Raw genomic sequence first — 13293 nt, 5'->3', positions numbered from 1 at the left:
CTTGACCTTCCTCTTTGTGACAGCCTTTGAGGTACTTATAGCAGGATATCATGTCCCCACCTCAGTCTTCTCTTCTCAAGGCTGAACTCAGCTGGCCCAATTCTTTCTATGACAGCTGCAAGGGAACCGGGCCAGGGTTCAGTTGTCAGAGTCCAGAGGTCAGAGGGCCTCCATGCTGGGACTCCAAAACTCCTGTGTCCCCACTCCAGACAATATCAAGGGATCATTAGCTAGCACCCTCTGTAGCGAATGTCTTCAGGCTCTTACAAGTGGGTTGCTGGTTTGGTGAGGTCAATGCTGAGCTCTCTCTGCTCACACACCATCTTGTCTAGATGCCTCCCCTTCTGCCTGTATAGAAATCCAGCTCTTGATCTCAGGCAACCTTTTTATGGCAGCTCACTAGCACAATTTGATTGTGTTCAAAAATGAAAATAGAAAGTAAAATCACGAGCAAAACAAAGCTGGGGAGGATGAGAAACATTAAAATGACAAGCATCAAAGGAAGAACAAAGCTCAGCAAATTACTGAGAAGAACAATGAAGTTACGAGAACAAGGCATTTGATAATTCTGTCTTGAAATATATATATATCCTTAATGAAATAATGAGACAAGAGAAAAATACAGAGTGATGGATGCTCACGTTGAGAGTCATTTGCATAACTACAAATAGGCCAGAATAAATGTTTGCTTTTTACTTATTGGCTGTTCAGTGAAAAGGCTTCTAAGATGCCATATCCACAAAAGTGGAGACAAAAGCAACCCTCTTCAATGGGAAAACATTCAAGAAGAAGCATGAATGGACTTTTCTGTATCCACTTACAATCACCCCGTGAGCTGGTTCACATGCTCACCAGAACCTGGGAGCCCATGTGTTCTCATAAACAAAGGTTAATCCTCCATTTGAATGCTTGCTAGAGAACTCTTCTGTATTTTGAGGTTGAAAATAGGTCTCTCTCTCACTCCCGTCCCATCTCCTCATAGCTACGTTTTGGGCATGGAGAATGCCAGTTTGATTTCATAAGGATCCACAGTCACCGCTGAAGAATGGAAGCAGAAGTCAATACACCGTGCTGTCTATATACTGCCCAGTTAATCAAGGTCACATTTTGAGCTGTTGCTTTTCGGTATTCTTCATGTAACATGTGACTTTTCATAATATGAAAAATAGCACTTCCAGAAACAAAAACTTTAAACCCAAAGGGAACAGAGGAAAGAAGAAATATTAGATGTGCAAGAGTTCAACTTCTCTTAGGAGAAAGGAAGGATTAATTCTGTGTCTAGACACCTGAAATGGAAAGGACGTGACACCTGCCCTCTCGGATTTCATTATCATCCCCCGCACTGTGTTTCCAGGAAGTACAATGGGCGAGAAGGGAGGGGGGCTGTGGGAGGAAGCAGAGCGGGCTGGCGTGGTCAAGGATCCCTCACCTCGCTGCACTTGGCGTCACCTTTCCTGCCTTGTGCGCATGACTCAGGAAGCTCTGTGCTTCCAGCCAGTGAATCACTGCTTCTGTCAAGATATGGTCTGAAGAGGGGGAGAGTAAAGGTGCCAAAATATTAACACCAAGCACACTTTTGGGGAAAGGTCACTGAACAGATCTGCTGATGCAGCGGCTTCTGCTTCAAGAAGCCGGAACAAAGAAGCCATGCTTGTCACTATCTTCTCTCGTGTCATAATTTCCATGCTAAGCTTACCAAAACTGGCCAAGAGTCAGCTAAAGGAGGATTCAGGGAGAGGGGGGAAGACGCCACCGTTTGAAACTGCAGCGACTCCGCAACCCTGCGCAGAGGTTATGTAGGGCTGTCCTCCCGAGGGGTATGGTGCGAGCAACCTTCTTCCACATCAAGTAGAGCAGCATGAACAAGGTGAACAAGCATGCACAGAGTGCAGGCCACTGGGTGTGCTCACCAGGAAGCTGGGCTCCAGGCTGTGGGAAGGTGGACCAGAGTCCAGGGAAGGATGGCCACCTCCAAAGCAGATTCCTCACACATCCCTAAGGCATGGTCCTTTTTTCTTTTCTTTTCTTTCATGGTCCTTAACCATAGTGTGCATTTACTGGGACATTGTCTTCAAATTCTGCCTGGTTTCCTTTGGTGGCTCCCATAATTCTCCACCCCTTTTGTCCCAACACTCCTGTGACGTGGGTTTGACTGAGAGGGCGTGACTGCCCCAAAGTTACCCAGTGATCCTCATGACGGAGTGGAGGCAAGAACCCAGATCTCCTGGGTCCCCAAGGAATGTCAGATTAGAGTGGGGCTTTCCAGGAACTGAAAGCACCACCAGCAGCACCCCGATGTGTGGGAGATGCCACTTCTTCCTTTTCTTCCAACCCCCAGCGTAGAACTTGCTGCTTCCAGAAAACATGTGGCTTTCTTCCTTGCACCTCCAAGTGTGGCTGCCTCCAGCATTCTGCAGTAGCTACCAAGGCCCGTGTGTCTTGGTCAATGGTTCAGTGGGTACCCCTTAAAAGTGTTCCCCTGACACATCACTCCCAGCAACGGCAGGTGGCTTAGTCTAGCCACCCTGAGAAGGTCACCTGAAAGATAAAGGGTAAATGGCCCTAGGCACCTATCAGAGCTTGGAGTGCTACTAGGTATCCCCAGCCAGGTGTGCAGACAGCCAACCCCAGACCTTCCTGGTAAACGACTTGAGGTCAGTCTAGTTGTCGAAACCCCGCTTTCTTCACCCATCAATGAGTTCATCACCTGAAGCTTCGGCCCACATCCCAGGGCTTGCAGAGATCCTGTCACCTGTGAGACGGGGCAGTGACTTCTTGGTTGGGGCACCCATGGAGTGGTCCTGCTCCCCCTTTTGGGGGGGCACACTTCTCTCATAGCTTCTAAGCCAATGGAAAAGCATCCCTTCTCTTAACACATATCCAATGTCTCCCTGGTCTTACAATGTTCATCAGCTTGCTTCCAATGCCCGTTACTCTTGCCTATTGTTTTATTTCAATTGATCATTTGTGTTTTCTATTTCTGCCTCTGCCACAGAGGCCCTTTCGGAGCCAAAAGGTGTATGCAAATGTGTGTAGGATTCATTGATTGGTTGATTAAATGTCACATTTAATTGGGCTTTCAAATAAAACATACATTTACATAATGGCACAGGTTTGCAGGGGTGGGCTGAAACATGTTCAGAATGCTAGATTCACCCTCTCATCGCTTGCTGTAAGTCCGATTCCGGATCGCCACTTGCTTTGTGCGGATGGGAAACCCAGTCATGTGAGCTGTGATCCAGTGTGAAACACAAGGACATGCCTCCCACAGACTCAAGCAAGGCTGATCCAGTCTACGGAGAAAAATTGCACAGATGGGAAAGGTGGCACTCATCCAATGGGGAAGTTTGCACACGTCAAACACAAGCACATGTTCAGGGCACCGAAATATGTCAGTGGACATGTGCGGCCACCTGTGGAGCTCCAGACAGGGCGCATGCCATGTTCTGAAGAAGCGATGGCATCCCGATCCATCTCGCCCCCTGCCTTGCCCTGCCTTGCTCCTCCCTGACTTTCCGCACTGCCAGGATTCCAGCTGCCGTCCTCGACTTGACTGCCAGGGTGCTAGAACCGCTGGACACGCCTCGGAGCAAGCTTGCCTTGGATTGTATGGCCAATTCAGCGGCCTCTTGGGGGAGGGGGCTGTCTCGGCAGGGAGGGGCGGCGCTTGCTTTAAAGGTGGCCCCTTTAATATTGATAGTAGGGCTGTGTGGGGAATAATATTGATAGTAGGGCTGTGTGGGGAACCCATTTGGCGGTGGATTTCCCGGGCTTGGCTCCCCAGGGAGAAGGCCTCACATTCATGGGGTGCTCAGCAGGAATCCAGCTTCATGCACCAGGCAAGCCGCATTCCCCTTCTGGATCACCTGCAGCAACTGTTCAGGTAGCTGCACCTGCTGTGGAGGAAGGTTGGTGCAGGGGCTTGCCCGGGATGGAGGCTCTCCAGCAGTGTCCCCCTTCCGCCTAGCGTGTGGCCACCAGTTGCGTTGCGGCACATGATGCAGACGAACATTGACGGTGGCACAGCCTTCACTCCGCGGGCGTTTGCAGGCTTCCTCTCGGCTCAGCTTGCTTTGCAGGACTGGCCCAAGCAGAAGAACTAGAGGGACCAATCCTGCCAGGGTTGGCCCCAGCTGTAATGGATAGCTCTGTGTCAGGGACAAGGCATTGTCCTCTGCTCTTCCAGATGCTGTGGGACTACAGCCCCCATCACCCCTGTCCATTGACCATGGCCATGCTAACTAGGGCTGATGGGAGCTGGAGGCCAATGGTATGTGGAGGGCTGGAAGTGATACAGATAATATATAATTTATTAATAAGAATCTAATAAGATATGTTATGTTATGTATGTGTGCATTGTAATATATATACTATAATATATAGTATTGTTGGTATGTTTTGCTTTGCTTTGCATTGTAAGCTACCTATGAAGGTCTCGGCAATTATAGGTGGCCTAAAAATAGATGTGAATAAATAAATGGATAAATAGATATATCTTATAATATAATTATATAATATATAATTAATACTGATATAAATGAGATCAGTTATGATCCATGCTTTAAAGAAAAATCCTCAGTTGATCTACTGTGTTTGTGCTGACAAGCCTGAGCTTCAAAGCCAGCTGGAAGCAAACACCACTTGCTTAATATGTGGGCCCAGGAGACACCCAACTCATTTAATTTAAACAAATCACATGCGTGTTAACCATTGCCAAAGTGTTGGCAAGGCGAATTCATCTATCAGGGAGAAGGCCAAAGCTTTCCTGCATTCCTATGCAGCCAATTTTTCGATACATAATTATGGCAATTGGACAATGAAGTCTCAAAGCAGTGTGCGCGACGTGTCTCAGCAGACCAGGCAAACCAGCAACACTCGGGCTTGTCAGAGTTCTCCAGATTCTACCTCAAAACTCATTCCATGTCAGATTGCAAGTGTTTTTGTCCTGTATGAAATCCATGCACATGGTCCCAAACAGACACATCCATGGTGCACATCTCTGCAATCATAGAATCATAGGGGTAGAAGGGGTCACGAAGGCCATCCAGTCCACCCCCCTGCTGTTGCAGGACACCATGTTACACCATCCCACTCAGGTGGCTGCCCAGTTTCTCCTTGAATGCCTCCAGTGTGGGAGAGCTCCCCACCTCTCCAGGCAGCTGGTTCCACTGTCATATTGCTCCGACAGTGAACCGTGTTTTTGGAGACTGGAAATAAGAACCTGTCCTGAATGCTAAATTTAAGTTTTGTGTTGTTGTTGCTGTTAATCTTTGGTACACTCAAATCTCCCCACATCACAGCTGCGAAAGCTGAGTCATGTCTGGAAACCTTTGGATGTTAAGAATGCTTTTGGCTTGGTTTTGGCCAAAGCTGCATTCTTCTCTCCCGCCCTCCATCCAACACACACACACACACACACACACACACACAGTGAAGGAGCACACTCAACTCCACCCTACAGGCAACTTATTCATTCAGAAAACCACCTACAGCCACTAACTGTTATTTTATTTTCCTTACATATGTAAAAGGTTGCAACGTCGTTTTTAGTTCTGATGCCGTTCAGTCAGCCTCGTTCTTAAGGAATCAATCCTAAAGTTGCTGGGAATGAATTTTCTGCTTGCAGAGAGAAAGGTCCTTGTGTGGAGGGGGTTTGCCTTTGAAAGTGCTCTGGAAAGGCCAGCTGATCTAAAACAGGGCAGCAGGAATGTAAATGGGACAGGTTCAGATGAACACCTTATCCCAATCCTCTTCCAGCTACATGGGCTGCCGGTTGAGGTCCAGGGCTGCATCAAAGTGCTAGTGCTGACAGCCAAAGCCCTCTATGGCTTGGGGCTGGATTATCTAAAGTGTCGCCTCCTGGATCTTGTTCAGGCCTGGACCCCGAGGTCATCATTGGGGGTCCTTCTCTGGGAGTCCCTTCCAAAGGAAAAGAGGAGAGCGACTATCAGGAGAAGGGCCCATTGGTTGAGGCCCCTGGTTTTGGTATTAGCAATTCAAAGAGGCGTGCTTGGCACCTATCTATCTATCTATCTATCTATCTATCTATTTATTTATTTAACGTTTTTATATGCCATCCCCTTGCTACATAGCCTCGGGACAGCTCACAGCAATAAATAAATAAAACAATTACGATTACAATTAAAACCTGGAAACACACTGGCTGCACAATTAAAATCTATAAATATTAAAGATTATTAAAATACTGTTTGAATAAAAAGGTCTTGGCCTGGCGCCAAAAAACAAATAACGACGGAGCCAGGCGGACCTCTCTGGGGAGCGCATTCCACTTTGGATTCCACTTTCTCAGCCTACTTTGGATTCTGTTCAGTGTCAGGTGAAGATCTGTTTATTTCCCCAGCATGTTAATAATTTAACTTTTAAACATTGCTTTTATGTATTCCATTTTTTTCTGTATCACTGCTGCACTTCAATACTGATTCATAGTGGTATCAATTGTTGTTACGGTTTCATGCTTTTAAATTAACGTTTGCGTCTTTGCAATGTGTATGTCTCAGGAGCCTCGGCTACTGAGCAGCATAAAAACCCAATTTGTTTGTTTTTTTGTTTGTTTTTCTGTCACCCAATAGCCGAGGCTCAAAAGCTAAAAGCACACAAACAACAAGAAATCAACGTAAGACAATAAAAACCCAGCAATTACAACTGAATCGGCTCAGAGATATAGCAGAGGTACAAGATAAAATGCAATATTAAAACTAAAGTTGAAAAGTTAATTTAAAAGTTAAGGTAAATAACTCGAAAAGATGAATTTTTCAAAAACAACAACAGACACAGTTCTGCTTTACCCTGGCTCAGTTGTCAATTCAAAAGACAAGGAACCTGTCAGAAGAAACCACAGAAAGAGTTGGCAGCCCTATTCCACCACCGCAAAGATGGTTGAATTCACAATGATCCAAAACCAGATTTTAACCAGCTAAACTCTCCAAGGCCCACCAGTTCTGCTTTTTCCCACAGCCAGATTTTTTTTTTCAGCTCAAGTTCTTTCAAACAAATGTTGAAGTATTTTGCAAGTGTGTTACATTCTTACTAACCCTAGTTACCCTATAACATACAACACCTGGGTCTATATTTTAGAATAAAAGAATTATATACCAAGAATAAACTTTAGCCAATAACATTTGCTGGAGGTTTCAAGGAGCATCATCTTATTCTAATGGTAAATGAATGGTCTCCTTTGTCTCAGTGAGGTTTCATTTATTTTCCCCCACTGGAGAGCTGTTTGAAATATCCTATTATGCATCAATCTAGTGGCCCAATTATTCTTTATATCCCAATAGTGGGTTATTGATCTTGTTTCTAGTATCAAGCCACTAAAATCCTACCTGAGGTTAGCCATGTTGCAACAAGGTGTCCATGTTTCAAATATTGTAATAAGACTGTGCATTGGATGGACTTTCTTCGAGGAATGGTGAGAAAGTTATTAAGCTAGAAGAAGTAATGCAGAGAACATTCCCAGGAACTAAAAGCCAGAGCAGTGTGTTGAAGCTGTGCCAAGGCCTTTTGACCTTCAGCTTGTTAGGAAGAGCAGGAGAGATAAATGCCTTTCCCAGTCACTCCGTAGAGAAAAGCTGTTTGGGGCTGTGAGAACTGAAACTGTTGCCATCACTGAAGCAGCTTCACCCTGCTTTCTCTTCTCCCAGGGTCAGAGCCTGTGCTGTGCAGTGGAACAGCGGAACTGTATAAAATCCACAGAAAGAGGTGTCAATTTTTGTTCTCAGTTTGGGGAGAAGAATTAGTGTATTACTTACATAAGTAATGTTGGCAGCATCCTCTGGAGCATCCTTGGAGCATCCTTTGCCCCTTGTGGGGGACCAACACAGCCACAGATGAAAGGAGAGCAAGCTTTTTCTTGTTTATATTTTGCATCTGTATCTCCTTGTCGTGCTCAATATAATGTTGCTAAATTCTTTGCAGCTGCAATAGGCATTCGAAGAAGGATGTTGAAAGAGAGTGGACTGACTTATTTAGCTGGTTAAAAGATAAAGTCTGAGGAGTAATGCCTTTTATGCAAGGTGGCTGATGCACAGACAGGTCTAAAACAGTATTAAAAGAGCATAAATAGATAGTATTAAAATAGTATATTGTGATGGCATGTCTATCACCTGGAATGAGGACATTGTATATTTGTGTATATAGCATACAAATTAGAACCAGGTTATTGGCACTGTTATGTACACCTTATAACCCATAGTTAATATTTGCCTGCATTTTCCCAATATTTCTGTATTTTTTTAATGTTTTACTTTGGTCTGGTCTCTGACGGGTCTCTATTTGTGCTCAGTAAACTGTGTATCATACTTGACACAAGCGGCTTTTTTTTTTTTTTTTTTTTAAGTGTTCCTGAATCCAAAGTGAGATGGCTTTGGCCGGGCTGGACCACCAGAAATTGGTTCAGATGTTAGAGGCACCCAGGGATCAAGTGTCCGGTCAGTTCCTTGAAACGGCCTGAGCAAGGTCTCCACCTGGGTTTGGGCAATGCTTGCTCTCGCAGAAACCTGCCCAAAGCCTCATTCCCTGTCATTTTGGAGTCAGCTGACTTTCAACAGTGCCTTCCAGGAGTGCTGAGCAGAAGAAGGGCTTCCTTTGAAACAAACCTACAAATGTCACTGTAGGTACGAACTTTTCCTGGCACTCCTCTGGGCTCAGCTCATTCCCACACTTTTTCTGCTTCCCTGGAGGCTCATTCACAGCGATCAAACTGGTCAAATGTCTCTTGTGTTTTCCCCCAATCATTTGTATTCAATTTTATAGGAAAGAAATAGCTTTTGCAACTAAATTCAATGGAGAAAAAGAGAAGCCAGAGATTTTCTCATGGGTGGAGTTCTGGCTTCTTGGACTTATCTTTGATGTGGCAAAGGATGTGGCACACATCCAGTCTTTCATGGTACAGTCATTCCCCCAGTGTCCTGCAGCCTCCTTGGCTTCCCACACTTCAAAGTCCAGGAGTTAATTCCTCCCATAGGGCCATTTCGGATCAGGAAATACTAGCAGGCTGGATTGGGCCTGTGAGTCTACATGTCTTTATCTCCTTTCTAGTTTTTTGGGCAACGTGTCAACAATACCACCCAAAATGACCCAAAACTGAGCATAAATGAAATGGACATCCAATGTCCATTTTCTTCACAGACATGTCCCTGCTGTCTAGTGAAACTGACAAGATTGTAAAAATACATTGTCAGTTTCACCAGCACAAAGCAAAGGGAGGCTCTTTATTGATTTTCTTATTTACTTGTGCATGTCTGGAGATGAGATGGATTTTTCTGGGCTTTTTTTAAAACCGTCGGAGGGCTAAGTGCAAATGTACATTTGCATTCATGTGCATTTGTGCATCACCACTATTGTACGCTTGTGCAAATGGAATACATTTCTGGTAGATTTTATGCTGCTTTTAATGTATCTGTACTGTTTTATGTTCTTGTTTTTATGAATCGCTGTTAACCTCCCAGATAGTATCAGTGATTGGGCAGTGTACAACTGAAATTAATCAATCAATCAGTACAGAAAAACAGAAATCATACTGTTGTGTTATAAGGCTGCATGCAAATAGCTTCTGAAAATTCTCCACCGTATCTGTGAATGGAGAAACTGGGCAATCAGCCCTCTGGGGCTTCCCATATGGCCCCATCTGTTTCCCTGGCCCCTTTATCCCAACCACCAAAAATGTGCAAATGTACCCAGACAAAAATCGAGGAGGAAAACCCCAGTCACTAAAACAGCCACAATACACTAAACATGCTTATTTTTATTCATAGTATATTTAAAGCCACACTTTCTTCCTGTATATTCTTTTCGGTGCCACGTTAAAACATTTTTATTCAAATGCCATTTTAAGAATTAGAGGTTTTAGATTTTTAAATTTAACAGTCACATTTTATTTTATTCATTATTTTATCCATTGTTATTTATTTATTTGTTTGCTTTTTCCATGATTGTGATTTATTCTCTTTTATTACTGGTCTAATGTTATTCTGTTAATAATGAGTGTATTTATCATGATCTACTTATCGCTATTTATTATATTATGGATTGTATTTTTATTATTCGATTTTATATCCTGTAAGCCGTCTTCAGGCGTTTGTGAAAAGAGGGAATAAAAATGATTTATTAAATTAAAAAAATAAATTAAAAGACCCCAAGGCAGCTCACAGAATTCTCTTCCTCTCCATAAGATAATCAAAACAACAACCCTGCAAGGTAGGTCAAGCTAAAAATCCATGACCAGCCCAAAGCCACCCAGTAAGTGTCATGACTGAGCAGGTACCCAGTCCAACACTTTCACAGCTACGTCAGAACGCAGAGGTCATGGGGCCCAGAATGTTCTTCGGCATTTCAGAACCAAAATTGCACCTTCACGCACATCACTTATCACAGAATGGTGTCGGCAAGGTTGCAGGAACCAAACCTGGGGCGAAAAAAAAAACCCCTCATCACAAACTGCCATTAATATACCAGCAGGCCACGGCGGTGGGAATGGATTTGTGTAGCTGGAATCCTGAGTGAATCCTGAACTTTTTCTTGCAGGTCTCGAGTGTCCAAGAAAGGACAGGCAACCCAGGGCTGCCCCCCAAAGGTCCCACCTCCGTCGCCTCTAAGGAAGCACACTGTGTTCATTAGGGGAATATGAAAAACTAGCCATCATAAGTGCTCTTGGCCTAGGCCTGCCATCAATCTTCGGATCTTGCTCGGCATCGTGACTCGGGCCTTAATAAAGCCTCGCTTCTAAACCCGAAAGGGTTGGCTCACCACCCCGCAGCTGCCCGGAGATGCGCTCTCGGAGAACAGGAACAGAGGAAGCGGAGGAGGAGGGCGCTGCGCCCATGGACTCTTTTGCTCGCTTTGCTGCCCCGTAATTGCATCTGCTTTCGGTGGCAGAGCCTTTGGATTCTTAGAGGTATTTTTAAGATGCCGTAATTCAAGAAATCCGGATCAAATTGGCTCCTTGCCCACCCCTCCGTGATGGCCCTTATTGGGTTAATCAAGGGCCGGGTTAGTTTTGCTCCTCTCGCGGATTAACGGCCTGCCTGACCGAATGCCAGTTCTGTCGTCTTTCTTTCCATGCGTTTTCCCCCGACCCCACTAGATCGAAAAAGAAAAGCGGCGGCCGCGGCGGCCAGAGTCATGGTTTCATTACAGAAAGGGTGAAGGAGACCGTCCATATATATTGGAGAATTCTCCTCCTTTCCAAGCGCTCTGTAATCCGCGCAATGACAGAGCAGAATTTCGCTTCCTGAGCTCAGTCTGTAATGCTTTGCAATGCTATTATCATAGATTTTCTCCCTCCTCCTCCTCCTCGCCCTCTCTCTCGCCCTCCCTCCCCCTGCTCCCCTCCACCCTCTGGGAGCAGACGCCCTCTTTTTGCCCCAGCTGGATCTGCATGGAAGCATCCCAGGGTGCGAGGCGGTGGGGGCGGAGGGAGGGGACGAAAAGCGGGCAGGGATGGGCGGGAGGGGGGAGCGCAGCGCAGCTTTGGGGCTGAGGTTTTCCTGTTACTATCAGTGTAGCGTTTATTTAGCCAATCTCTTCCCTGTGACGTCTGGCTGGATGGCGCCCTCATAATATTTAACACACCCACCGCCTCCTCGCTCGGCCAACCAATCCACCGCATTCCGTGTGGCTGCGATCGGGGAGGGGGGCATTCACGCTGCACCTGCCAAAGAGGCCGCCCGCCTCGCTTTCGCTCCCTTTCTGCTCTCTCCCGCTTCCCTTCCTGCCTGCCTGCCTGCTCGCTCCCCGTTCCCCCTTCTTTGTATTCCCTCTCCTTCTCGCCCCCGCCGCAGCCGGGCCGAGGAAAACCAGAAGTTGCTCCTAAGAAGAACCGCGATTGCTTTTGATTGGGCGCTCCTGACCCCCTTTTCAGCTCGCCCCCTTCCTTTCCAAGCAGCAGGACCACCCCAAAAATCTCTCCCCCCCCCCCGTTTTCCTTAAAAGATGAGCCTGGCGCGCCGGCCACGGTGAACGTGGGGACGGCGCTGCCCTTCCCCAGAGGCGCTCGCTTCCTCCGCCATCGGGGAGTCGCTGCGGAGCTGCACTGGACTGAGCCTTTGGATGGGGGCAGGAGGAGGTGCTAGCCGCCCCGCCACCCCTCCCTCCTCCGCCTCTCGCCCGCGATTCCTGGAGGAGCCCGCTCCGCTCGCCCAGGCCCTGGGAGCAGGCTCCGGAAGCGCGCCACGGAGCAGCCGCGTCCAGCCAGTGTTTTGAAACAGTCGCGCAGGGCGCGGAGCGAGGAGGCGCGCCCGGCTGCGGCGCCGCGGCCGTTCCGCGGGCGGAGAGGCGGAGGATGCCTTCCCGGCGGGCCGCGGCTCTCCGGCTGGGGCCGCTTCGCCCCGCATGGTGACGCCGGCCGTTTTTCCTGGGGATCCTCCGCGCTCCTTTGAAACCTGCCCCGCTCCCGGAGCGCGACGGGCTCGATCGCCGCTCGGTCCTATTATTACTAATATTAGTATTGTCATCGGAGAGCGCCAGTGGTATGCGTTGCCGGAGGTCACGTCCAAACCTCTCTCGCGCTCTCTCGGGGGGAACGCAGGCGCTTGCAGCTGCTTCGACGTCCCCTCCGCACTTACGAATAATAATAGCCGCCGATAGTGGAGCGCTCCAGGACCCGACGATCAATCGCGAGCCCGGGGCTTATCGGTTTTAAGGACTCGCTCCCGGCTTGCCGCGGCCGGCCGTCGTTGGTGCTGGGTGATTTTTTTTAATTGTTTGGATTTTTCTTGCCCCACCTCTCCGTGTTTCCGCCGCCCCCCTCTCTATTTTTCATGAAGCGGGGACTTCTCTCTCCAGAGCGACTAGACCCTCTCGCCACGAGCTCCCGGGCTGGATCGCCGGCTGGATTGCAGCACTAGCCAACGCGCGTGTGGACGGCTTCGTTTTATTTCAGTCTGGGCGGCGGGCGTGCCTGTCCTGGGAGCCAGACCCTTCTCGGCTACCAAGCCCGCGGAAGCGGCTGGGCAGAGCCACTCCGGCCGCATCCGTCGCCCTGACCGCCCCGCGCGCCGCACCGCGCCGCCCCGCCCCCGAAGCCCCCGAAGCCCCCCGGTCTCTTGCGCCGCGCTGATCTCGCTCGCGGCCCTTTGCCTGGCCGGCGCCGGACCGGCGGGAAGCGCCATGAAGATGATGCTGGTGCGCAGGTTCCGCGTCCTCATCCTGATGGTCCTCCTCATCGCCTGCACGATGCACATCGCGATCGACCTGCTGCCCAAGCTGGAGCGGCGCGCGGCCCGGGGCGGCGGCGGCGGCGGCGGCGCGGAGGGCGGCGGCGGAGGGGGCGCCGGC

At 48.2% G+C, this 13293-nt stretch overlaps 1 protein-coding gene across 1 annotated transcript in view; it reads left to right on the top strand.

The window, feature by feature from the left end:
* The first annotated feature begins 11816 nt into the window (after positions 1-11816).
* The window catches only part of FAM20C (FAM20C golgi associated secretory pathway kinase), an 80625-nt gene continuing 79148 nt past the window's right edge, over positions 11817-13293 (top strand). The window contains exon 1 of the mRNA XM_044433660.1: positions 11817-13291. Within this exon, the coding sequence (XP_044289595.1) occupies positions 13126-13291 (166 nt within the window). The 5' untranslated portion in view covers positions 11817-13125. The remainder of the gene's footprint in view (positions 13292-13293) is intronic.

The sequence above is a fragment of the Varanus komodoensis genome, unplaced genomic scaffold (genome assembly GCF_004798865.1).
Source record: "Varanus komodoensis strain SLA01 unplaced genomic scaffold, ASM479886v1 scaffold26, whole genome shotgun sequence".
Taxonomy (NCBI): Eukaryota; Metazoa; Chordata; class Lepidosauria; order Squamata; family Varanidae; genus Varanus; species Varanus komodoensis.
The sequence above is the reverse complement of the archived record's forward strand: the minus strand, read 5'-3'. Positions and strand labels throughout refer to the sequence as shown.